At 43.0% G+C, this 27,464-nt stretch overlaps 1 protein-coding gene across 1 annotated transcript in view; it reads left to right on the top strand.

Moving 5' to 3' along the window:
• The first annotated feature begins 244 nt into the window (after window positions 1-244).
• LOC115473248 (putative ferric-chelate reductase 1) overlaps window positions 245-27,464 on the top strand; it is a 76,278-nt gene continuing 49,058 nt past the window's right edge. Inside the window, exons 1-6 of the mRNA XM_030208041.1 lie at window positions 245-671; window positions 7,517-7,715; window positions 11,926-12,053; window positions 16,771-16,862; window positions 18,235-18,316; window positions 18,572-18,763. Of these exons, the coding sequence (XP_030063901.1) occupies window positions 7,517-7,715; window positions 11,926-12,053; window positions 16,771-16,862; window positions 18,235-18,316; window positions 18,572-18,763 (693 nt within the window). The 5' untranslated portion in view covers window positions 245-671. The remainder of the gene's footprint in view (window positions 672-7,516; window positions 7,716-11,925; window positions 12,054-16,770; window positions 16,863-18,234; window positions 18,317-18,571; window positions 18,764-27,464) is intronic.

A 27,464-nucleotide genomic window follows, 5' to 3' on the forward strand; every position in this document is an offset into this window, starting at 1 on the left:
ATTTCATGCTAAAGTTCAATACTGCGCGCAAGTCACAAAGCTGTATATAATTCAGACACACTGGGTTAAGCACCCTTTAGAGTTCAATCGCTTATTCGCAATTAGTTACACTTTAATGAGACATAATTTAGATACAGAGTAAGCCAGCGCACTTAGGACAAACAGCTCAGGATAACAAAATCAGAGTTGGCATACGCCAGAAATTAGAGAGCCAGGATTACCTCATATGTTTTTTGGCACTTTCGCTACCGTATTTAAACTGGTACACTTTTTTTGAAGTCCCCGCCTGTTCCTCTTTGCCTTCTCCGAATTCTCAAGAACAAGCTTAACAGGTTTGCATAAGCCCTCTCTGTTTTACGGAATGGCTCGGTGTTTCTGCGTTCTCGGGTTTTAAGCAAGCAATGATGTCAAAAAGTCACAGGGGCTGTTGCTGTCCCCTCCTCTTCCTTCTGGCTTCTAGATTTACCTCTCCTGCTCTTTCCTCGACCCCACCTTCAATTATCCTGCCCAGATTTTCTTCCTACTCTTGAAATCGACCGATATTCAGGAGTCCAGTGTAGGCAATTTATTGCCTCTGTCTCCGTCTCTCTCTGCCTGGCAGGTTTGTCTTTTGCCACAGGCAGATTCTTCACCAACCAGAGGAGGCTAGTCTCCCGGTTTCTGCTAACCAGGTGCGTTCTTGCATTCTCTGTTGCAATACTGTTTTCACCAGCTCTAACTTTTCATATTTCCGACTGAGCGGGCGGCTTTTGCACAGCGGAACTATCTCTTCTCAGGCAGTATAGCTAATGTAGGAAATTTCTATTCATCTCTTAGGGGGCCTTTTACTAAAGCTTTGCTCGAGTTATCTTCAGCAGGACCTGTTTTATTTCTATGGACCCTGCTGCAGATAACTTGAGCTAAGCTTTAGCAGTAAGACCAAGTGCAAATATCGTTGAATTAAGATACTGAAAAGTCATAGGAAGAAGACAGAATCCTGAAGCAAGAAATGGAAGAATAAGAAAGAAAGAATGGAAAAAAAAGATTAACCTGCCAAGATCCTCTGATCGTGGACTCATTAATTCACTAATTTCTTCTTGGCATCTGCCTTTCCTTGTGTAAACGTAGCTTGAATGTTTTATCAAAGCTGTGTTTAGTTAGTGTTTCGCTTAATGCTCACGGTTACTGCTCTTGACGTTTCTATTCTTAAGCATTTTCTTTTCCAAAAGTCATTTCAAAAGTTGATCAAAAGCAGGTATATTGCAAATGAAAGGTGCTTGCTAGCTAAAACTGCCGTTTTGAAAAACACAGAATCCTGAATACTTGCTTTCTTTCGTGCTATTTTGAAAGTAGGATGTCGTTTGTTTGTTATAGTACGTGTTAATATTTTTTATTAGTACACTGGGATACTCCAAGGAAGAGTGTCTTTATTTCTTGGCGCCCTAACTATGGAATAATTTGCCTTTTTCATTACGACCAGAATCATCTTTTACCAACTTAAAAACTGCTTTGAAAACACATCCATTTCCCATAGCCTTACATTAATGCCCGTTCTTTTTTTTTAGGGGGGGATCTGTGCAGGCAGCAAGATACCTATTTTAATGTTAGTTACTGTGTTAAAGTACTGTAATATTTTCTCTGCACCTGGAATGAGTGTCTTGACTGAGTGGTTCTTTCTTTTCTATATTTTATGGATTTCCTTTCTTACTTTTAGTAGTTGTTTGGATTGTACATCGCTCTGATTTGCAGTGTAAAAAGTGATTTTTATCAAGCCTGAATAAACATAAATGTAAAGTAAACGTATTTAATGCATGCTAAAAAGAGCTTAAGGACCCTTTTACTATGCCTAGGGCTCTTCAACTTGGAGAAAAGGCGGCTGAGGGGAGATATGATAGAGGTCTACAAAATAATGAGTGGAGTTCAACGGGTAGATGTGAAGCATCTGTTTACACTTTCCAAAAATATTAGGACTAGGGGGCATGTGAGGAACCTACAATGTAGTAAATGTAAAACAAATCGGAGAAAATGTTTCTTCACTCAACGTGTAATTAAACTCTGGAATTCGTTGCCAGAGAATATAGTAAAGGCGGTTAACTTAGTGGAGTTTAAAAAATACTTTTTTGGGATCCTGCCAGGTATTTGTGACCTGGATTGGCCACTGTTTGAAACAGGATGCTGGGCTTGATGGACCTTTGGTCTTTCCCAGTATGGCAATACTTATGTACTTAACTACCACTGGCCCAATGCTGGTGCCGACACCTTTTCCAGCAGTAGCAGAAATATTTTTAAAAATATTTCTGCAGGGGGTTACCCAGCGATAATTGGGCAGGACTTAGCATGGGGGCTCATACCACCACCTCAATGAGTGGCAGTAAATTCTCTCCCCAAAATGGCCACATAGCAAGTTCAAACTTACCACACGGCCATCTCTCTTTTTTTTTTTTTTTTTTTTTTGCATTTTTACCCTCTGCAGTAAAAGGGGCCCTGGCCCATGGCAAAAATGGCCACCACAGCTTAGTACAAGGGCCTCTTAGTTTGTGTATGAAAAGTAAATGGAACTGTGACTTGCACAGGATTATACTGAGAGTTGATACACACATACATTTGCTTGGTTAGGTAGGGATGTGCAAAGCAGGGGCGTATCTGCTTGAGGCCACAGGGGCCTGGGCCCCCGCAGATTTCGCCCTGGCCCCCCTCCCCGCCGTCAACCCTCCCCCGCTGCTTACATTTGCTGGCGGGGGGCCAGCGTACAACGTGCTGCGACGTCAGACTCCGAACTGGATTCAACGAATCAGCACTGCAGCGTTACTTCCTTGCAGCATGGCCACGGAGGAAGACAAAATGTGAAGACTTCGGGTTGGACCTCGGCTGGCGGGGGTTGGGGCTCCCCGCCAGCAAAAGTAAGCAGCGGGGGAGGGTTGATGGCGGGGAGGGGGGTGGAGAGAGGCGGCGGCGGCGGCGTGGGGGGAGGAAGGGAGGCAAAAATGTGCCCCCACTCTCTGGCTCTGGCCCCCCCTACCGCCGGATTCCAGATACGCCCCTCGTGCAAAGAACAAAAAGTTTGGGTCATCTTGGGATTTTTGCTGTCTTCCAGCCCCCCCCCCCCCCCCCATCTTTGGACTAGGGGTGTGCAAGTAAATAAAACAAATGTTTTGTTTAGCTTCCTGTGCCATTTCCAGCTGTTTTGATTTGAGGTAATTTTCTTAATTAAAAGGTGGCTGCACTGCTCTCCCAACCAAAACAAAACAGTTTATGACAAACCACCCAAATCCCCCTAATCACAACTCAACCCTCTGATAACAACCCCTCTCCCCAACCCCATGGCACCCTACGTTAAGCAATGTATCACCCCCTCCCATCACTGGACAGCTTTTAGACACGATCTGACAGAAATTATCAACATAATTAAGATTGGCTTGAACACAATGAATGCATGGGCAAACTCATTCCAATTGAAACTAAATTCTGAAAAGACTCATTGTCTTATCCTTTCATCTCAACACAATAAGTACAAACCTTCAACATTAAATATCCCAAACCTCTCTCTCCCGATTTCAGATAGCCTAAAATTACTTGGTGTCATAATTGACTGTATGCTGACATTTGAAAGTCAAGTAAATTCAACAACAAAGAAAATGTTTCACTCAATGTGGAAACTTAAACACATAAAACATTTCTTTCCACGAGACGTATTTCGCCAGCTGATACAATCATTGGTACTAAGCCATTTGGATTACTGCAATGGAATCTATGCAGGTTGTAAAGAACAACTAACAAAGAAATTTCAGACTGCACAAAATATAGCAACCAGTTTGATATTTGGAAAACCAAAATTTGAAAGTGCCAAACCCATTCGTGAAAAACTGCATTGGCTTTCCACCAAGAAACGTGTTGCCTTCAAGGTTTGTACTCTGGTCCACAGGTTTATCTATGGTGATGTTCCTGGATACATGCTGGACCTTATAGCCAATCTATCCCGTACTTATTTAAATCTGCATTATCCAGACTGTAATGGACTTAGGTACAAATCTACTTATGCATCCGGCTTTTCTTACATAAATACACAACTGTGGAACGCTTTGCCCAAAGCTGTAAGATCTATCCATAACCACCTTAACTTCAGGAAAATACTGATAACCATCCTGTTTAAGAAGGCCTATCCCCCTGATCCAGATTAACTTTCGACTTCCTGCGACACAGCTAAATATGGACAAAACTAGACTTTTATTACCACCCCCTCTTCATTCCTTGTAGCTTATACTTATGTTTCTTATCATGCTTTCTACTTTATTATGTACCTGTAATATTGGACCGGAGCTTTACGGTATTGAGCCTGCAACTAAGTGGGAAAATGTGGGATATAAATGTGTCAAATAAATAAATATGGAGGTTATTAGTGGTACAGTATATTGTTGGAGCATGCAAATCTGTCTCATGAATAATGCACATAGAAACATAGAAATATGATGGCAAATGAGGGCCAAGTGGCCCATCCAGTTTTGCCCATCCTCAGTAACCACTAACTCTTTCTTTCCTAAGGGATTCCGCATGCCTGTCCCACGCTTTCTTAAACTCTGGCACAGTCCACATCTCCACGACCTCCACCAGGAGGCCATTCCATGCATCCACCACCCTTTCCGTGAAAGAATATTTTCTTGGATTCCTCCTAATTTCATCGTATGCTCCCTCATTCCTGAGTTTTCCTTCATTTGAAAGAGGCTCACCTCCTATACATTAACACCATTGAGGTATTTAAACATCTCTATCATATCCCCTCTCACCTGCCTCTCTTCCAGCGTATACATGTTGAGGTTCATAAGCCTGTTTCTATGTGTTTTATGACCGAGACTGCTTACCAATGTAATATGTAAAAAGAGAGAAGCTGGGATTCTCAGTGAAGGAAATGAATGTATGTTTCACCCTGCCCTAGAAATACTCCCTTGCCATCTACACATATTCATATTTTGGATGTTCAGATTTTGGCTTTCTAAAATCAGGATGTCAATGTGTAAGTAATATATACATTTACGTGACAGTTCATGCACGCCTAAAATGTGAGTAGAGCTTGTAAAATGACTGTTTTAGCCACATACCCAGTATTCAAAATCAAATTGTGTATGTATCTTATGTTTGAAAACTGGGTTGATTTTGGTGCTCATTTTCAAAGTACATACTTAGAAAGATATGAGGAGGGGCATTTTTGATATGACGTCTAAGTCGGACTTTGGACTTTTTGCACTAAACGTCCCAAATCCAAATAACAAATGTAACTATCTTTTTTTATATATTGTTTCAAACGAGGTTTTGTGCTTTGTACATGTCACAAAATGCCGAACCACCCACCTGGGGTTACCCCATGGACACTTAGAGGGTCTGTCCTCAGCACAGCCCAAGTCCACCTGCACCTGCTGCTTGTGCTCTACACTAGCACCCTCCTCCCACCAATTGGGTCACAACTGCCTCTAGACGAGTCTCCCACTCTCAAATTATCCTCAGTGATTTCTGGGTTACTGGAGTCACACTCCCAGTGGTCCCACAGTTCCCAGAAAACACTCACAGACCCAGCACACAAACCACCAGGACTCTTTCAGTCCAGACAGGCAGAATGAACAAACAATTGTGTTTATTCTCATAAAAATATTGAACAGTGGAACAAAAATGTGCAAATAGTAAACAGTAACAAATAACTGATAAATGGATCAATTAGAAAACTAGCAAAACATCTATATACTGTTTAAACAGTACATGGGAACATCAGGACATATAGTTGTTCACAGAGTCTTAGGAAAGAGATCTGTCTCCCTCTTCTTCCAGTCTAAGACTGAAGCAACATCCAGCATCTGCTGGATAATTTCAAAACTCCAGGCCAATCAGAGCCCAGAACAGTCACATTCCAAATAAAAACTGGTTACGTCACTACAGGCACTTCCTATTATCTATGTGCCAAATAAGAGAAGTCAGTCCTCTGTGACAACTTTAAGCATAAACACGCACCATCTGCTGGCCAAACAGGAGAAATATATTTTACAGGTGTAAAACACACTGTTTTCACACCTCCCCCCTTAAGAGAGAGACCCCAGACTGCTGCGGCCTCCACAAACCGCTGATTGTGTCTTGATAGTCAGGGCAGTTCTGGCTTTTCCTTCTTGGAGAGGCCATCAGCTTTGCCAAGTTCATTGCCCTTCCGGTGCTTATAACAGAAGTTTTTACCACACTCAGTACACGCTAACAGTTTTAATCCTGTATGCTTCAATGTCTGAATAGTGAGGAGTATCTTCTGACAGAAGCTTTTACCACACTCAGCACATGTGAATGGTTTTACTCCTGTGTGTATTCTCTGGTGCTTTGTTAGCTGTGATTTATGAATAAAGTTTTTTTTTCTGCCCTGGCCTGACTACAGATCACCATAACAGAAATGCTGATTCCACTATCAAGGGTAATGTTCATTGGACCCATGTCGGTCCCACACAGCATTGGTACCAGCATGTTTTTCATTATGCCTACTTTTCTGTATCCAGGCTTGATACCTCAATCCAGGAATACTCGAGCAATGGGTACTGTCTCTCTGGATCCATTGGCGAGCAGTACCTCTGCAGTGTGCCCTGGTAGAATACCATTTTCCAGCACTAGCTCTGTTCGTAACAAAGTCATGCTAGAGCCAGTGTTCAGAAGCCCAGCCACCTGGGTCTAACTCACACTTACTGGAGTGCTGTAGTGCTGTGGAAACCCATCTGCTTCCTTGCTTGATGAATGGCCAGTAACTTTTTGTGCTGTGGCAACTGTGTAGGTCTCCGTGTTACTGGAGGCACCCACGAAAGCCGCCAGCTTAGGTAAAAGAACTGGAAAGCTCTTTAGTGCAGGCAGATAAGAGTCCAATGGCCCATCATCTCCTCCTTTCCCTAAGAAATCCCACTTGCCTGTCTCATGCGTTCTTAAATTCAGACACAGTCCTCGTCTCCACCACCTCCACCGGGAATCGATTCCATGCATCCACCACCCTTTCCATGAAAAAGTATTTCCATAGATTACTCCTGAGCCTATAATCTCTCAACTTCATCCTAAACCCTTTCATTCCAGAACTTTCCTTCATTTGAAAGAGGTTCACCTCCTGTACAGTACATATTTTGCTATTCCTGAAGGGATCATCATACAATATAAGGTAGTTATGATGTGATGTGTACCTGGGACCTTTTCTGTGATGTCCACTGCAGTGCCCCCTAGGCTGCCCCCCTGCTGTGATGTCTGTGTAGCCAGTCTAGTAAGACTTCTGGCCCCCAGACATTCCAACGACTTGGTTTTTGTGCGTTTTTCCCTTGAATTTTTTTTAATGGCCCTTAAAGAAAAACGCACTGAGCACAAAAACATCTAAAATAGGGCGATTTTCAAACTAAAAAGATATCTGTTTAAACTTGATTTTTGGATGTTTTTCGCAAAATATCCAAAATTAGATTTAAGACTTCTTATAAAAAATGTGTAGCACTACAGAGATAGAGGATGTAGAACAAGTTTTGATATTTAATGTGTTTGTTTCTGACAGATGGATATGTTTGTCTGGTCTATATTTCTTTTTTGTGGAGTCCTTTTTGAGAGCACTTTTGGATTTCCAAATGGACAAATCAGCGTGGCCTGCAATGCTATGCTACCCAACCATGGTAATGCTGTGCCACAGACTTCCCAGGCACCCTACAGTATCTCTGTATCTCAGAACGTATACAGTGCAGGTGATGAAGTCACAGGTGAGTTATATTTTACATCTCCTTAAGCAATTTCTGGTACAGTTTTCTCATTTACTTCTATAGTTGCCTGTTGCTACACAGAGTACTCATAACGATATATGCAGCATATGCAAACACATCAGAAGAGACTCTCTATTTCCACAAGGGCAAGTGACCATAATAATTGTCACATTTATTTCTAACTCTGAATGCGCTGTTTTGCTTCCAATTAGACTTCCAAAGGGTAAAACTCTTTCTTGTATATTCAATAGTTTTTCTTTTGGCCTCCAGCTCAGTCAGAATCGGAGCTGGTAGCAAATACCGTAAGACTTCACTCACAACTGACCAGGAATTTCCTTCCATTTTATACCTCTAAGTCTAATTTAGTCTAGACATTGCAGCAACAGCCCTCATCTACTGTAGGGACCATGAACTAGGACTCCTTATAAAACCCCATAGATCCTAAATCCAGCCACTTGGAGGTCACCATTGCTCAATGACTAACACACCTTCCCCTCCAAAGGACAATGAACGCTACCTCTGTAGTATCTCTAGCTCTGGAAAACCACAGAAGAAGATGACCTAGGCCAGGAACTGCCACCAAGCCTGCAGTGGGAAAATGTCTTTTCAAAACTTCAGTTTCTGAAAAGGAATTTTGGCTTGCTTTATTCCTGTCCATAATTCATATATTCAAATTTCATATGAGCGAAGGAGTGGCCTAATGGTTAGTGTAGCGGGTTGAACACCTGGGGGACTGGGTTAGATTCCCACTGCTGCCTGCTGGTCGGCAGTGGGTTCAATTCCCTCTGCAGCTCCGTGTAACCCTGGGCAAGTCACTTAACCCTCCATTGCCCCAGGTGCAACAGTAGTACAATGTACTACTTAGACTGTGAGCCAACTAGGGCCAGACCCAGTACATGTAAAAAAAAAAAAATGAAACCATAAACCGCTTAGGTCTAAGTGGTATATAAATACTTAAATGAATGAATATTCAGATATTGTCAAGTAACAAATACATCCTCAAAGCAACAGTAGATTTTCCCCAAAATTTTATAAATGGTTCCCAAAGTTAGGTATGCAATTAGGTGTGCAGTTAGAGAATAAAGTTGGTTTTGCACATAACTTACTCCCACCCCACCCCACCCCCATCCTTTTACAAAGCCACGTGGTAATGCCAGCACAGTCCATTCAAAGTGAATGGGCTGTGACAGCATTACCGGACCAGCAGCGTTCTTAAAGAAAGGGGGGTTATTTGCTAATTGACACTAAGGGCTCTGTTTACTAAGGTGCACTAGCGTTTTTAGCGCATGCACAAAATTATCACGCGCTGTGTAGGTGCCCATAGGAATATTGTGAGTGCCTACACAGCGCGCATTAATGGTTAGCGTGAGCTAAAAGCACTAACGCGCTTCTAGCGTGGCTTAGTAAGCAGAGCCCTTAATTAGTGATAAGTATCAATAGTTAGCCTTAAACACTAATTGGCAGTAAATTGTAGTTGTGTGTATATCTTGTAAAATTCTGTATTCATTTTATGATTAACATACTTATCTATATACACACCTAAATATCTTTTGTAATTTGTACATTTTAAGGAAATATTTTAAACTAGTAAAAAAGGCCCATTTCTGACACAAATGAAATGGGCACTAGCAAGGTTTTCCTCGGCTCCCGTGCAGCCACCCATGTCCAGTGACCCCCTGCGCCCACTGCAGCCACCCATGTCCAGCAACCCTCCTCTCTCCCCTGCCCCCCTCCATCCACCCATGTCCAGCGACCCTCATCTGGACATGGATCAGCTGTGAGGCATGTTTTTCCCCTGGGTTCTGAAGTTGACATCATAATGGCTATGGTGATGTCAGCCTGATCTACGGAGCCTAGCAGACCAACTCAAAATGAGCCATGGTCCCAGGCAAGTCAGAACGTTGGAGGTGAGAATTATTATATAGGATTCCCAGTTGGCCTGGAATTTTATTTCCACTATGGAATAAGGTACATTGATCTACTTCACACATTTTCATCTCTGAGGCGCTATCAGTTTTATAAAGTGACTTTCTGATTAAAGACATAATGCTGGCTGCAACATTTAGGGGAAAGTTATCAATGTAGGCTACTGTTAAAGTCAGGGTTTGTTTTTTTGTTTTTTGTTTTTACCACAGGTCTCATTGCATAAATGGAACCCTGTGCTACAATAACTGAACTTGTGGTAAAATAACACAATGTAAGAGTAGCCCATGTTGACAAGTTTCCCCTGTTAAAGTCCAGATATTCAATGTTGCTGTCCAGAAAATGAGTGGTGCTGAATATCCAGATAAGAGTAAGTAGCTCTGATATTATACAGATAGTATCAATGTTCAAACCGCTATCCAGATAAAGGTAAGATCGTAATTCTGCTGTCTGAACATTATTGAGATCGTTATCCTGACACTGGTTTGAATATCATTGTTAATTGGATCAATTTTGCAATGGCCCCTAGACTGCCTCAGTGCTATCTGGATAATGTTGGGTGGTCTGAAATGATTTTTCAGTGGCACAGTCCAGATAGTGCTGCTGAAACTCAACATGTAGACATAGTGAATACAGTTCAAACTTGTATACCACATATACTATAAGATTCAATGTGGTTAACAATTTAAAAACTGAACAAACTTTAGGAATTACATAATACAAATATAAATGTTAAAAAAGAGAAGACCAGGAACAATGAAAGTTAGTTTAAATACCTTTAGACATTTATGGCAATAGATAAGAAACTATTTTCCTTATAGAGATCAGTAGTGATTCCAAGTATGTGAAAAATTACAAGAGGACCTTACGAGACTGGGAGACTGGGCGTCTAAATGGCGGATGACATTTAATGTGAGCAAGTGCAAAGTGATGCATGTGGGAAAGAGGAACCTGAATTATAGCTACATCATGCAAGGTTCCACGTTAGGAGTCACCGACCAAGAAAGGGATCTAGGTGTCATTGTTGATGATACGTTGAAACCTTTTGCTCAGTGTGCTGCAGAGGCTAAGAAAGCAAATAGAATGTTAGGTATTATTAGGAAAGGAATGGAAAACAAAAATGAGAATGTTGTAATGTCTGTGTATTGCTCCATGGTGCGACCGCACTTCGAATATTGTGTTCAGTTCTGGTCACCGCATCGCAAAAAAAGATATAGTGGAATTGGAAAATATGCAGAGAAGGATGACAAAAAATGATAAAGGGGATGGGATGACTTCCCTATGAGGAAAGGCTAAAGTGGCTAGGGCTCTTCAGCTTGGAGAAAAGGTGGCTGAGGGGAGATATGATAGAGGTCTATAAAATAATGAGTGGAGTGGAAAGGGTAGATATGAAGCATCTGTTTACTCTTTCCAAAAATACTAGGACTAGGAGGCATTCAATGAAGCTACAAAGTATTAAATTTAAAACAAATTGGAGAAAACGTTTCTTCACTCAACGTGTAATTAAACTCTGGAATTTGTTGCCAGAGAATGTGGTAAAGGCAGTTAGCTTAGTGGAGTTTAAAAATGTTTGGGTGGCTTCCTACAGGAAAAATCCATAGACCGTTATTAAAATGAACTTGGGGAAAATCCACTGCTTATTTCTGGGATAAGCAGCATACAATGTTTTGTACATTTTTGGGATCTTGCTGGGTATTTGTGACCTGGATTGACATCTGTTGGGAACAGGATGCTAGGCTTGATGGACCTTTGGTCTGTCCCAGTATGGCAATACGTATGTACTTCTGTACAACTAAATAATGAAAAGTAGTATTATAAGCTCTCTTTGCGCCATACAGCTTCGGATTAGGGAAGGGCACTTATTCAGTCAGCAGCAACTGCTATTTGGTTAAGTGCTTTTGAATATGGGACCCAGTGTTACAATGCAAGTCCTAGATTTTAATTAATGGGAGAAACAAAAGTTTGACCTACCCACCTAGATGTCAACATACAAGGAGCCATACAGATAAAACATGGCATGATAATATGGAGGCAGACTGGCAACACCTAATGTAGAAAAATAAAAACATATGACTTATTTTTCCTTAAGTTAGTCACCCCTATAAATATGTTTTAATGTGTATTGATATTGGAAAATGTTTACTGCAGTAATTTTCTATTGCCTATATTTGGTCTATTCTTGCTAACTATCACCATGGCTGAATTTCTTAAGAACAGCAGTAAATAAATCTAATTAATTACATTTCATACACCTTCTTTTTCTTTCCCTTCCCTTCCTTCCTGCCAGTGACTCTACAAGGAGCTTCTTTCAAAGGATTCTTGCTGCAGGCTCGCACACTTGGACTAAACACGGATGTTGGTACTTTTAAAATTATAGATGCAAACTCGCAAGGCCTTCAGTGTAGTGACACATTGGTGGGTGTATTTTGATTGGAAATATCTGCATTCTTTTAGCATCTAATTTAACTGTAAAGTGTTGGAGAATATATTATATATAGAGGGGCATAATTGAACGAAAACGTCTATCTCCATGGGCGTTTATCTCCGAGAACGGGTCCGTGAAGGGGCGGACCGAACCGTATTTTCGAAAAAAATAGACGTTCATGTTTTATTCGACAATTTGTGAGCTGGGTGTTTTTGTTTTTCAGTGATAATGGAAAATGAAAGCGCCCAGCTCAAAAACGAATAAATGCAAGGCATTTGTTCGTGGGAGGGGCCAGGAGTCGTAGTGCACTGGTCCCCCTCACATGCCAGGACACCAACCGGGCACCCTAGGGGGCACTTTTACAAAAACAAAAAAAAAGGTAAAAGAGCTCCCAGGTGCATAGCACCCTTCCCTTGTGTGTTGAGCCCCCCAAATCCCCCTCAAAACCCACCGCCCACAAGTCTACACCATTACTATAGCCCTAAGGGGTGAAGGGGGGCACCTACATGTGGGTACAGTGGGTTTGGGGGGGGTTGGACGACTAAGCATTAAGCAGCACAATTGTAACAGGTAGGGGGGGATGGGCCTGGGTCCACCTGCCTGAAGTCCACTGCACCCCCTAACAACTGCTCCAGGGACCTGCATACTGCTGCCAGGGAGGTGGGTATGACATTTGAGGGTGAAAATAAAAAGTTGTGAAACATCATTTTTTGTGGTGGGAGGGGGTTGGTGACCACTGGGGGAGTCAGGGGAGGTCATCCCCGATTCCCTCTGGTGGTAATCTGGTCATTTAGGGCACTTTTTGGGGCCTTATTCGTGAAAAAACAGGGTTCAGGAAAAGTGCCCTAAATTCTAGCTACAAACGCATACTTTTTTTCCATTATCGGCGAAAGGCGCCCATCTCTGTTTGGGTGATAACCACACCCCAGTCCCGCCTTCACCACGCCTCCGACACGCCCCCGTCAACTTTGTACGCTTCCGCGATGGAGTGCAGTTGAAAACATCCAAGTTCGGCTTTCGATTATACCGCGTTATTCGTTTTTGGGAGATAAACGCCTATCTCCCGATTTAGATCGCAATATAGGCGTTTTTGTCTTTCGATTATAAGCTGGATAGTATAATAGAAACAAAGGTCTGTGTTGCCCTGGGAATAAAATGCTGGTGATTTTTCTTGCCATTAACAATTGATTTACTATGATCTTTTCCCATGAACAAAGAATGAGGGAAATAGGTCTTTACTGAATCAGGTCCTGAAAGTCTTGGGAACCTTCTGTTTTTCAGTGTGCAGCTCTCCTTTTGATACCTTCTAGGATAAGGCAGCTGCTGGTCCATAATGTATTCCATGGAGATCCCTTCGGTTCCTCTGACAGGAAGATGAGATACTTCAGAGCCTTCAGGGTTCTTGAGTCCTGAATATACTCCTGAAATAACCATCGGTCACACTGAGTGTTTTTCTGAATAAAGTTAGCTTACTGATACAAAACATGATAAATAGTAAAAATCTGATAGATTTACTCCCTCATAAAGGGGAAACTCCAATTTTCAGATAGTGAATGCAAGAATCAACAAGTTAAACTAATCAGTCAGATGCCCCCCCCCCCCCCCCCCCATAGTCTGACTATAAATCACCACCTGCCTTCCTATGTATGCAGGAAGACGTGAGGGTGCCATAGTGAATGGCCTGGCTCTACACTATCCTACAATCAAACCAAAGAGCTCTAGAGGGTAATGTAACATAACTTCACTAAATCAAACAATCCCCTCTATGTTCGGGTTTATTGTGATGCGAAAATGATTCATTAAATTCTAAATCAAAAATAGAACTTACTCTTGGAGGAAAAAAGCCTCAACAGACTCCTTAATATTGGGCTTAATAGTCCACAAATTCACGGAGTGTTTGATGTCATCACTGGCTCCAAAAAATAACCTCCAGAGCTTAATCATAAAATATTTGCAAACGGTCCAAGTTCTCAAGGTTTGTTAAATAAATGTCACTTATCTTGTGTAGATGCACAGCATCTTCACTATCTCCATGACCAACAATGGCCAAAGTTTCGCCCACTTCTTCAGGGTCCATGGTCTGTGCAGCTGACTTCATTGCCTCAGTTCGTCTCTGTAAGCAATGAAGTGAGTTGCACAGACTACGAACCCTGAAGAAGTGGGTGAAACTTTGGCCATTGTTGGCTGTGGAGATAGTGAAGACACTGTGCATCTACACGAGATAAGTGACATTTATTTAACAAACCTTGAGACTTAGAGGCAGATGCAGCAACCAAACGTAAAAAAATCAAAATCGTTAAAGTCCCTAACGATTTTTAAAAAACGAAGAATGCACCAAAAAAAAAAGTCACACATGCTCAGAGCGGTATTCAAACGTACAATGTATCAAAGAATCACAATACACATCGGTAATCGGCCCCTAAATCATGCGCAGAGCAGCCAAGCGTTTTGCTGGCTGCTCTGCGCATGCTGCAAACGTAAAAACAAAACAAAAAAAAAGCCACAACAAATACACGTGGCTACCCGGTCAGCAAAATCCAAAAACAAAGGATCGGGAGGGGGCAAGGGCGCTCATCAGGAGCGTCCTGTATGGACGGCCTTGCCCCCCCCCCACGCTGCTCCCCACTTTCCGCCGCTTCCCCCCCCCCCCCCCGAAAAAGCAAAATGCTAGCTGCCCCGGTCCCCCTCCCTTCCTGTTCCTGTGTTCTACAGAGCTAACTCCGCCTCCCGTCATTCTTCTGCCCCGTGCCCCACCCCCGCTGCCCCCCCTGAGGTCGACTACGCCGCTCCCCCCCTCCACCGAGACCCCCCTCCCTATTAACGACCCGAGCAGCGCCTCTCACCTCTTTCAGAAGCGCTGCACGGGCAGGAAGATCTATTGTGTTGGTTGTAGAGTCTCCATGACGTCTCTTCTTCCCTGGCCCAGGCCCCGCCTCCTTCTGACGTAGGTTACTTACGTCAGAAGGAGGCGGGGCCTAGGCCAGGGAAGAAGAGACGTCATGGAGACTACAACCAACACAATAGATCTTCCTGCCCGTGCAGCGCTTCTGAAAGAGGTGAGAGGCGCTGCTCGGGTCGTTAATAGGGAGGGGGGTCTCGGTGGAGGGGGGGAGCGGCGTAGTCGACCTCAGGGGGAGCAGCGGGGGCGGGGCACGGGGCAGAAGAATGACGGGAGGCGGAGTTAGCTCTGTAGAACACAGGAACAGGAAGGGAGGGGGACCGGGGCAGCTAGCATTTTGCTTTTTCGGGGGGGGGGGGAGCGGCGGGGGGGGGGGCAAGGCCGTCCATACAGGACGCTCCTGATGAGCGCCCTTGCCCCCTCCCGATCCTTTTTTTATTTTTTTTATTTGATGTGTTTGCTGACGTCCTTTGGACCAATCACAGCGCTTTTAGCTCTGCTAATGCGCTGGGATTGGCTCAAAGTTTGTTTATTTTTTCACTTAATGATTTTTCCTGGCACAGAGCTGTCCTAACGAGAGGTCCAGACCTCTCGTTAGTTTTCCTGCATTTTTCCTGCGTAAAGGCAATCGGAAAAGGTTAGTGCATGTCGTTTCAATGGGGTTTTCACACTAATTGCTCATCTCCATTCCGTTTTCGTTAGCTGCTGGCTTCCTCGGTAAAAGCCCTTTGATGCATGCAACAGATCAAATTTTCCTCGTTGGAGGGTCATTAAAGGCTCATTTAGCTTTAGTGCATCTGCCTCTTAGACTGTTTAAAAACATTTTGTGATTACGCTCTGGAGGTTTTTTTGGAGCCAGTGATGACAGCAAACACTCCGTGAATTTGTGGGGATGGACAGACAGACTGACCAATAACTTCAGCATAGAGTTATGCATTGGATAGAAAGTATAATAAATCTTTTTATTTTTAAATAAAAAGCCTGATAGTGATAACATCTATTTGATAAAGATGATTGTTTTATGATTTTTGCAATGCGTTATGGTACTTTTGTCAAGTATGAACTATGTATTATGTATTGTCACAGCATCAATGGTGATTATGAAATCATGTATGCATATTCTATTGATATCTCTGAGAGAGATTTGTTATATTTTCTCTATAGACAGTTGGGAATTATAACAGAATTGAAAACCAAGTGCCTCTTTTGATAGCACATCAGCAAACTGCAAGAGCAATTGATCACTGAAATCCATTTTTGTTATGTAGTCTACAAAATTTCCAGTTATTTACCCTACTCACCTGTAAATTCATTGGCAAGAAGTAGAATACAAAGGTCCTGAAAATAAAAAGCAGTATCTTCTATTTCCTCACTCTTTTAGATACATTCCTGTCCAATTCATAAAGATACTTTGGTCTGCATTTTTAAATGTATTTTATTTCATCGATGTAGTGTTTATAATGATATAGTAGACATCTGTATTATTCTGTTTGACATAAACCTCTTTAGGGTTAACTTTTTGTTCAAGGACACAGTATATAAATAACATATAGTATAGCATTACATTACATTATATGACATTTCTATTGAATACACACCTTTAAAGTTCAGTGTGGCTTACAATACAAGAAGCTGGTCATTCCCAGGGTGCTAGCCAGATGTCTACAACAAATATGTATCACCATGATTATCAAGCTCTCATAGAATTTGATATTTGAAAGCATAATCACTAGGTAATCTGGATAAGTATTGCTGTTTAAAATCATAGTTCCTAGAGATGCTTAATTATATGTTTTTCTTTCTTATAGAATTCTGCAGTGAGTCACACCAGTAACAGAGCCAAGACAATAGTCAAAGCTGTATGGCTGGCACCTGCAAGAGTAGGACCTGTGAAATTTAGGTAATGCTTTTTCAATTTATACATTCCTGTTAGAATCAAGTCTAGTTTAACCAGGTGCAGACTTCCTAAAAGGCAGACTATGCAACTGCCTAGGAGCAGCAGCTGCCGTTGAAGGGTGGCCAATCTGCCATTGGAAGTCTGTTCCAATGGTTGCCCCAGTATGGCTGTATCATTAAGTAGGAATAATTGACTGTTGTATTACTAGAGAACTTTCCAGGCTGGCCACAACTTTGGAGGAGAAGCACCCTCAGCTTGACTTTGAAGGGAGGCTCCCATGAAACTTCACTGGGGTATAGCCAGAGAGTTAAATCCAACATTCTATGTACTTTGGTTTTATTGAGGAATGGCATTTGGAAGAATAGCCATTGGAAAGCTTCGCTTTTAAGCAACAGTCAACAAGAGGTGGGGAACAAAGCAGCTTTAAACATTTCAGAAGTCCCATGAACAGAGCCAGATGTGACCTCTGCCCACTCCATGGGCCCCCCAGATCTATCCTAATACAACTGCAAATTCCTCTCAAACAATATAATAGCTGATTGAAGTCTAGATTCCCATCCAAGCAGGGAGAAAAAAAGACAAAAAAGAGGGAAGGCCTACCAACCTTAAGATGGCTGCCAGTGGGGTAGGGTCTGCAATGGTCCAAATCAATAAAACTGATCGGTGAGATCACTGCTACAGTAAGCCAGGTACTGGAACAACATCTGACCAAAATACAGGATATGCTAGTATTATTTGGTCAGTGCGTGACTAAGGTCGAGCATAGGATATCGGTGAAGAAGGACATGCTGTGGAGAAGCTTGAGGCCTTTAAACTACTGTGAGAATAAAATGAATGACCTTGACAATCCATCTTGGAGGAGCAATCTCTATGTTATTGGCCTAGTTAGATTCTTGAAAGAGGGTGAGCTCCCTATTTTTTTTGGAGCCCTGGCTTGTAAATGAACTGAAAATGGTGTTCATTGAGGCCTGTGAATTGAATGTGCACACCAGAGGGCTCTGGAAAGAAGACAAAGCATTTTTTAGAATGGTGATCACTTAGGTTATAAACTTTGTTCATAAAGTGGCCGTTATTCAAGCAACTCGCAAGACCTTTGCTCACCTGGCAGAGCAAACCAATCCTCCAGAGTTGTTATTATTATTATTAACATTTGTATAGCACTACCAGACAGACGCAGCACTGAACACCTGACACAGAGAGACAGTCCCTGCTCGATAGAGCTTACAATCTAAAAATATAGACAGACAAGACAATTAAGGGTGAGGAAAGTACTGGGTGAGAAGGAACAAGGAGAGGGGAATTGAGTAGTGGTTAGGAGCCAAAAGCAGTTATTCTGCTGTATGTTATTATGCTGACTAATGTATTTTCTTTTTAGGGCAACTTTCGTTCAAAGCTACAATATATTCTGGACTCAAGTGGAAAGTCAAATCATGGATGTAGTAAATTGGCAAAAACCAGTAAGTTCCTATTCTCCACAGGGAAAATGAAAAAAAGAATCCTAGCTGCTCTGCAACACTGAGAAGGATCCTTGAGGTTCTTTACTCTTGCCAAAGAGTGTGAGAGAAGTTGTTTACATGTACAAATGCAGGCATTCCAACCTTTTTAAGAATTGCAACAGTCAATATTTATAAAAATTTTATCTTTGTATCATGACCAAAGGGATTTTCACCTAAAAGACAACTGACCAACTGAACTGCTTTATTTGTCACTAGAACGAGATCTCCAATGACACATGTGGTACACAGAAGTTCTGTTTCAGCAGTCCCATGAGCTGTAATCCTGCCAATGATACAATGTGTTACTTCATGTCATTCACTCCTGAAACAGGGGGAGGCTTCATCTTTGAAATGAGTGGCACCTCTACCGGCTATGTAGCCATTGGATTTTCTGATGATCAGATAATGGTAAGCTGCTGTAGTTCATACTGACAAAAATTGATGTTACTGTGCTTCATATGACAAACTAAATTTTAGAGCTTCCCCCCCCCCCACCCCCCCCCCCCCCCCCCATATTCAGCTGGCAGCAGGCAGTGCTGTTAGCCACCACTGCCTGTATGCACAATAAAGATAATACTGGTTTTGGGTTGTTATTGGGGTACCTGACAGTATAAATTCTGTAAGAAATTGGTCCCAGACAAGACTAACGTGGGTGAGTGAAGTGTCAGGTGCAAATGTATTCCCCTTATCCTTAGATCCAAGCCCACTGCGCCAAAATAATAGAAGGATGTCATGAAATGCCAAGCCACTCACCTGGGGATACCCCACAGTTACTTAGAGGGTCTATCCCCAGCAAAGCTTAGGTCCACCTGCACCTGCTGCTTGTGCTCTACACTAGCACCCTCCTCCCACCAACTGGGTCTCAACTGCCTCTGGGTGAGTCTCCCACTCTCAAATTATCCCCAGTGATTTCTAGGTTACTGGAGACCAAACTCCCAGTGGTCCCACAGTTCTCAGAAAGCACTTGCAGGCCCAACACACAAACCACCAGGATTCTTTCAGTCCAGGCAGCAGACTCAACAAACTAAACAGGTTTATTGCCATAACTTGAACAGTGAACAGAAAATGTGCAATCAGCAAATATTAACAGGTAATTGAAATATGGATCAATTATAACACTATCTAAACATTTGTTTACTTTCTAAAAAGTACCTGAGGAGATCAGGAAATATGCTGCTTACAGATTATTAAATATAACTGATCACAGGGCCTCAGCAAAGAGATCTGTCTCTCTCTTCTCCCTGGCTAAGACTGGGGCAAAAGCTGTACATTCCAAATGAAATTGAGCTCCTGGGCCAATCAGAGCCCAGAACAACAAGTTTAAAAAAACTGGCAACATCACTGCAGGTCTTTTCTCTGTAACAGCTTTAAGCATAAACATGCTGGCCAAACTAGAGAAATGCACTTCAAGAATTAAGGCAGTTTTACAGGCTTAAAAATACTCACTGTTCTGTCACAAAGGAACTAACTCCATAAGGCAATTATTTTATTTTCAACAGCAGCAAACATAACATAAGAAAGACAGAAATGAAGACTAAGCCAATCCCATTACAGAAACAGCTTAGAGTAAACACATAAATCCCTAACTAGACTATGTCATACAAAGTATTAATACAAAGGTACATGGCCATACAACTTGATGCAATCCTCCATATGTCAGCGTGTCCCTCAGATGGTTAGTCTGATCCAATGCAGGTCTGCTCCTCATGGGTGGGATGTTGAAACAGCAGCCCCTACCTCTGATAAGGGCCCCTCTTTATAGAGAAATCCCAAGCTACAGCTGTGCTGTTGACATACTTTATGTTCTTGTTAATGTACACAGAACAGTGTGATCCCCATTATTATTATTTCCGGGGGTCACATGATTGTCTCACTGGCACCGCATTCAGGGGCACCTTTACTAAGAGCCAGGGTTGCATAAACAATGTACAGCTTTGCCAGCCAGCCACATTGTCTCCCCGAGTCCTTGGCTGCCCCAGCTATGACATCAATTCTGATAACAACTTTATTGCAGAGATGGATTTGTTACTTTTTAAAAGTACTTAAATAAAAAGTAAAAGTATTGGCTTCAAAAGTAGTGAAGTAAAATTAAAAAGTCTTATCCAAAACAAACAAAAAAACTTAAGTAAAAGTAATAAAGTACAGCTCTTAAAACTACTCTTTTTTTACTACAGAGTAAAAAGTATTCTTAACATGTTGAATCACAGAATCTAGTATGTTTACAAGCTAACTTCCAGAGGGACACACAAAGTCCTTCCTAGAAAAAAAAACACCCTGAACATTGCAGTGGGCAGAAGAACATTAATACGCCTATTGGAAAACAAAACAAGCTGAGGGATCCTTTTACAAAGCCAGGTATATGCAACAAAGTCCATAGGAATTGAATGGGCTTTGTCACATTTGTTGCATGGGAATTGGTACTGCTGCTTTGTAAAAGGAGCCCTGAATTAGAACAGATCAGTCCTACACGATGCTAACAGAATACTCAGCATTTTTCCACACATGAGCAGAGAGAGCCCCTCATGAAGTACAGAATAAGTAACCTCCCTGCACCCACACTCTGTCCATCTTTTTTATAGCCCCAACTACAAACATACCACAGCCCCCCCCTCATGTCTTGTCCACCATTTTTTACAGGCCCTGAGATTCCACTTTTTTACAGCCCCCACCCTATTCCACTCACAGGATGGTCTGGGTTTGGCTAGCTGCCTGAGCTTGGCTGACTTGTCTCTTTGGGGCAGGAAGGAAGCCCACTCCTTACTGCCCGCTACCACTACATATTCAAAATGGCCACTGAGACTTCAAGTGATAGTTTCACGAGGCCACCGCTTAAAGTTTCGGCCCAAGACTTTAGGCGGCAGCCTTACAAGACTGCTACTTGAAGTATTGGCGGCCATTTTTAATATGCAGCAGTCGCTCGGAGAACTGCGGTAATGGTCAGGAAGGAGTGGGCTTCCTTCCTGCCTTGAAAAGGCCACTAGACCACCAGGTTGCAAAAGGTAGGTTCTGAGAGGGCACACTGAGTCCAGGGACGGGGTGGATGGCCTTCCTTTTATTTTCCCTGCTTCTGCTTGAACCTGATTGGATACCACAGTGCCCGTTCACATGGTATCCAGTCGGGTTCAAGCAGAGGTAGGGAAAGAAACAGGCTTTTAAAATACTTTTTGTACCTTGTACTTCATTACTAAGTACTGCTTATTTGTAACAAGTTATAAGTAAAAAGTAACTTGTCACAAATAAAAGTACTGAAAATTGTACTTAGTACTGTAACGAAGTTTAAGTACTTTGTTACTACCCATCTCTGCCTTGTTGTCCTGGAACGTTGGGAACCTTATAGCAGCTTCTGTTCATACTCAGGGTCATAGCTTCATGAAGCAACAAGTTTTAAAGATGAAATGTGAGTTTGCATATTGTAATCAGGTTGTTAATGCTGGATAGTGCCATGTATGTATGAAACCATGTATTTTGCCCTATAGGTACATGCAGGGCACAGCACGGTATGGTGCTCATAGTGCTTCAGTAGTGTTTGCTTTGCTCCTACACTGCCAGCACTTACCCCAGATACTCAATGCCAGGCCATATCTGATGACCGGCAAATTTAACCAGTTAAGCTGATATTCAGCATGCTTAGCGGTTAAAAATAGGCCTGTTATTTATCCTTGAATATTTGCGCTTAACTGGCTATATCATGCAACATAGCTAGTTAGCAGCTAGCCTCTAAGCTCTAACATTCAGCAGAGATAACGGGCTATCTCATGCTGAATATTAGTGGTTAGCTGGCTAAGCTCAATTAAACCGGCCAGGAGCCATTCCTGTCTGGTTAAATAGCATAGAGTATCGGGCCCTTGGTGCCTGAAACTATATTTAAGATATGCACAACAACAGGGGCAGTTAACTGGGGCCTGGTAGGAGCCTATTCTATAAAGAAACTTAGATGCCTACTTTCCTTTATAAAATAATGGTATAACCATGAAAATATGCACATTTCATTTAGACATCAGCACTTAATTCAGCCATACAACAGGCATGTGTGCATCTGTGTTCTGGTGATATGCACATAACTTACAGTATTTTGTAAATTACTTGCATAGGTGTAAGCCCTGCTCTTGCTCCACCCAGACTCCGCCCATGTATACGACTACCTGTAAAATACACATAATGTAACTGTGAGTGCACACTTTATAGAACTGCCCTGCACACACACACACACATGCACTTACAACCCCCCCCCCCCCCCCCCCCCCCCCCCGACTGCCCAGCGAATAGCCAGTTTTGGTTTAGGCAGTTAGAGGAGATATTCAGTGGCACTATCTGGGTAAATCCCACTGAATATCCCCCAGGTAGGCAGCTAAGTGCATTTTATTGGGGTAGAAGCCTCTACAACCTGGTTAAATGGTTTTGAATAACATAAGAACATAGGAATATCCATACTGGATCAGTCCAATGGTCCATCTAACCCAGTATCCTATTTCCAACAGTGGCCAATTCAAGTCACAAGTATCTGGCAGAAACCCAAATAGTAGCAACATTCCATGTAGAACCCCCAAAGAATGCAAGATTCTGGAATCCTAAAGAGTAACAAGATTCCATGTAGAATCTCAGAGAGTAGCAACATTCCCAGGGCAAGCAGTGGCTTCCCCCATGTCCATCTCACTAATAGACTATGGACTTTCCCCTCAGGAACTTATCCAAACCTTTTTTTAAACCCATAAACACTAACCACTGTTACCACATCCTCCAGCAACGAGTTCTAGAGCTTAACTGTTTGTTGGATGAAAAAATATTTCCTCCTGTTTGTTTTAAAAGTATTTTAGTGAGTGTCCACTGGTCTTTGTACTTTTTGAAAGAGCAAAAACTCAATTCACTTCTACTTGTTCCACACCACTCAGGATTTTGTAGACTTCAATCATATCTCCCGTCATCCGTCTCATTACCAAGCTGAAGAGCCCTAACCTCTTTAGCCTTTCCTCATATGAGAGGAAGTCCATCCCCTTTATCATTTTGGTCACTCTTTGAACCTTTTTCTAATTCTACTATATCTTTTTTTGAGATTCAGTGACTAGAATTGAGTGCAATTTCCTGCCTGCCTGCCTGCCTGCTAGCCAATCAAACCAACCTCCAAAGTGCTAAAGCCTGCTCCAGTCCTGCCGCCTGCAGTCCATTTGTCTCAGCTGGTCTACTTCAGCGTGTTCCAGTCCATCCGTTCCAGTTTACTTCAATCCGTCTGCTCCAGCTGACTCCAGTCCTGCTCCTGCCTGCCTGCCTGCCTGTTAACCCATCAACCAACCTGCCTGCCTGCCTGCTAGCTTGTCAGCCATTGACTTACTAATCCCCAGCCCTGGCTGACCCCTTGCATCCGTTACCTTCGCTCCTGCGCCCGATCTGCTGAATGCTCCTGGAGGAAATCTCGCTCCCATTCAGATTTCCTTCACTACAAATTCATGCTATCCTCCTTCCACTCCTCCCTATTCCTTGCCAAACAGGACTATTACACCCAATTGACCAATTCTCTCAGCTCCAACCCCCGTCGTCTCTTCGCCACCCTTAACTCCCTCCTCAAAGTGCCCTCCGCTCCCACCCCCCCCCCCTCGCTCTCTCCTCAATAACTGGCTGATTACTTTCGCGACAAGGTGCAAAAGATCAACCTTGAGTTCACTACCAAGCCATCTCCTCCTCTTCACCCTTCAACCCTCTCCCTCAACCAACCAACCCAGGCCTCTTTCTCCTCCTTTCCTGACATCACCGAGGAGGAAACCGCTCGCCTTCTTTCCTCCTTGAAATGCACCACCTGTTCCTCTGATCCCATCCCCACCAACTTACTTAACACCATCTCTCATACTGTCACCCCCTCCATCTGTCATATCCTCAACCTCTCTCTCTCCACTGCAACTGTCCCTGACACCTTCAAGCACGCCGTAGTCACACCTCTCCTAAAAAAAACATCACTTGACCCTAACTGTCCCTCCAACTACCGCCCCATCTCCCTCCTACCCTTCCTCTCCAAAATACTTGAGTGTGCCGTTCACAGCCGCTGCCTTGATTTTCTCTCCTCTCATGCCATCCTCGATCCACTTCAATCCGGTTTTCGCCCTCTACACTCAACAGAAACAGCACTCTCTAAAGTCTGTAATGACCTGTTCCTTGCCAAATCCAGAGGCCACTACTCCATCCTCATCCTCCTTGATCTATCCGCCGCTTTTGACACAGCCAATCATGATTTACTTCTTGCCACACTGTCCTCATTTGGGTTCCAGGGCTCTGTCCTCTCCTGGTTCTCCTCCTATCTCTCCCACCGCACCTTCAGAGTTCACTCTCATGGATCTTCCTCCAACCCCATCCCGCTATCTGTTGGTGTTCCCCAGGGATCTGTCCATGGACCCCTTCTCTTCTCAATCTACACCTCTTCCCTGGGCTCCCTGATCTCATCTCATGGCTTCCAGTATCATCGTTATGCTGATGACACCCAGCTGTATCTCTCCACACCAGTCATCACCGCGGAGACCCAGGCAAAGGTATCAGCCTGCTTATCCGACATTGCTGCCTGGATGTCCAACCGCCACCTGAAACTGAACATGTCCAAGACCGAGCTCATCGTCTTTCCACCAAAACCCACTTCTCCTCTTCCTCCACTTTCTATCTCAGTTGATAACACCCACATCCTCCCCGTCTCATCTGCCCGCAACCTCAGAGTCATCTTCGACTCCTCCCTCTCCTTCTCTGTGCATATCCAGCAGATAGCCAAGACCTGTCGCTTCTTCCTATTTAACATCAGCAAAATTCGCCCTTTCCTCTCCGAGCACACCACCCGAACTCTCGTCCACGCTCTCATTACCTCTCGCCTTGACTACTGCAACTTACTCCTCACCGGCCTCCCACTTAGCCATCTATCCCCCCTTCAATCTGTTCAGAACTCTGCTGCACATCTTATATTCCGCCAGAACCGATATACTCATATCACCCCTCTCCTCAGGTCACTTCACTGGCTTCTGATCAGATACCACATTCAGTTCAAGCTTCTCCTTCTTACCTACAAATGCACTCAGTCTGCCTCCCCTCACTACCTCTCTACCCTCATCTCCCCTTACGTTCCCGCCCGAAACCTCCGTTCACAGGACAAATCCCTCCTCTCAGTACCCTTCTCCACCCCCGTCAACTCCAGGCTCCGCTCATTCTGCCTCGCCTCACCCTATACTTGGAACAAACTTATTGAGCCCTTACGCCAAGCCCCCTCCCTGCCCATCTTCAAGTCTTTGCTTAAAGCCCACCTCTTCAATGCTGCTTTCAGCACCTAACTCTTACCTTTCAGGTAATCTAGACTGCCCCAATTTGACTGCCCCTATCAGACTGACTGTTCACTTGTCCTTTAGATTGTAAGCTCTTTGAACAGGGACTGTCCTTCTATGTTAAATTGTACAGCGCTGCGTAACCCTAGTAGCGCTTTAGAAATGTTAAGTAGTAGTAGTAGTAGTACCGGTAGTAGCAGTTTTCAAGGTGAGGTTGCACCATGGAGCAATACAGAGGCCCTTTTTATCTTATAAAGGTTGTGCCTTCTTTTCACGTAAGGATTCATTGAAACATACATGCTAAAATAAAATGCTAAACAAACATGCTAAAATCTTGCAATACAAATTCTGCAATTAGAGGTTGCATAATAAACAGGTATTGAAGCATGATGCACATGGGTAGGCTATGTTAATTTAATAGTAGTACTTTTGATACAATGCCAAATTAACCCACAGGGAGGGAATGTATTTTGCTAATCCTATTTTACACAGATGCATGTTGGTTCATTATTTGCTGGTAGGTAAATCCCTTTAAGTATATGACTCATGTGTGGTTAGTGTTTGCAAAGAAGGATTTCAGCTGCACATGGTGTTTGTATTTTGGCCCAAGGTATCTTTTTTTTTTTGTTTGTTTTAATTAGAAAGTTCAAAGATTTTGAATGGTTTAAACAAACATAATAGAAAGCTGGGGGGGGGGGGGTTGTTTTGTTGGGGTTTTTTTGTTTGTTTTTTGATGCAGCACAAAATTAAGCTATGGAATCTGTGGACAGAGGATATGGTCAAAACAACCAATATAGTGTGATTCAAAGCAGGATTGGACAAGGTCCTGAAAGAAAAGTCCATAAAAAATTATTGTCCAGGTGGACTTTTGAGAGCCATTGTTCATCCCTAGAAATGAGCTATAGGAAATAGATCTATTTTTCAGGATCGGCCAAATACTTGTGACCTGAACTGGTCTCCATCAGAGACAGGATGTGAGGTTTAAATGGACTTGGTTTGACCCAGCATGTTTTTTCTTATATCCTTATCTACAGTTTTACCCTGTCAACATAGTTTTGCTCTTTGAAAATTCTGTTATGCAAGGGGACAACTTTTTCTAATGTTTAATGTATAAGTACCTTTTTAAAATTCCCTTCTCCCTCGCCCCATGTTTATTTTGATTTGTAAACTGCCTCTAGCGAGACCCAAAATGGTGAACACACATAAATTTACAAACAATAATAGCAAAGCCTGATGAGAAAATTTTCCCCATACATGTGTATATTCTCTTTCTACAAGGCAGAATACAAGTGGAGAGGTAGATGTTCAATGGGGTTTAAGCGAGCAGGGGAAGCTCCTGACTCCTTAAACCCGCTCAGTAGATCATTCCTAGTGTTCAGTGGCTTTTAACCACATAGTGCCAGGGCAGTCTATGAGTGGAGTCAGGGAGGAACGAGCAGTTACGCCAGCACCGGCCACATTATTGCTGGTGCCTGCAGAGCTAAATGGGCAGATAGGATGGCCTTTTGTACGGTCCTATCTTTGCCCACTTAGCTATGCTGGTGCCGGCAGTGAATATCAATCAGCACCCACATAACTTCCAGATCTGTAGCTGACCCACATGTTCACTGAATCAGGTTAGAATCTGCCTACAGTGGTCAGCAGTTTTAAAACCTCTGACCACCATGGGCTGAATATCAGGGAGCAGTAGATTTTAGTCCCACCTAAACCATACCCACACCATTTCCCTTAATCTCTGTGGGGTCCTTTTACTAAGGTGCGCTGAAAAACGGCCTGCGGTATTGTAGGCACGGGTTTTGGGCATGCGCAGGTCCATTTTTCATTGC

Source organism: Microcaecilia unicolor, chromosome 6 (genome assembly GCF_901765095.1).
Source record: "Microcaecilia unicolor chromosome 6, aMicUni1.1, whole genome shotgun sequence".
In the NCBI taxonomy this organism is placed as follows: domain Eukaryota; kingdom Metazoa; phylum Chordata; class Amphibia; order Gymnophiona; family Siphonopidae; genus Microcaecilia; species Microcaecilia unicolor.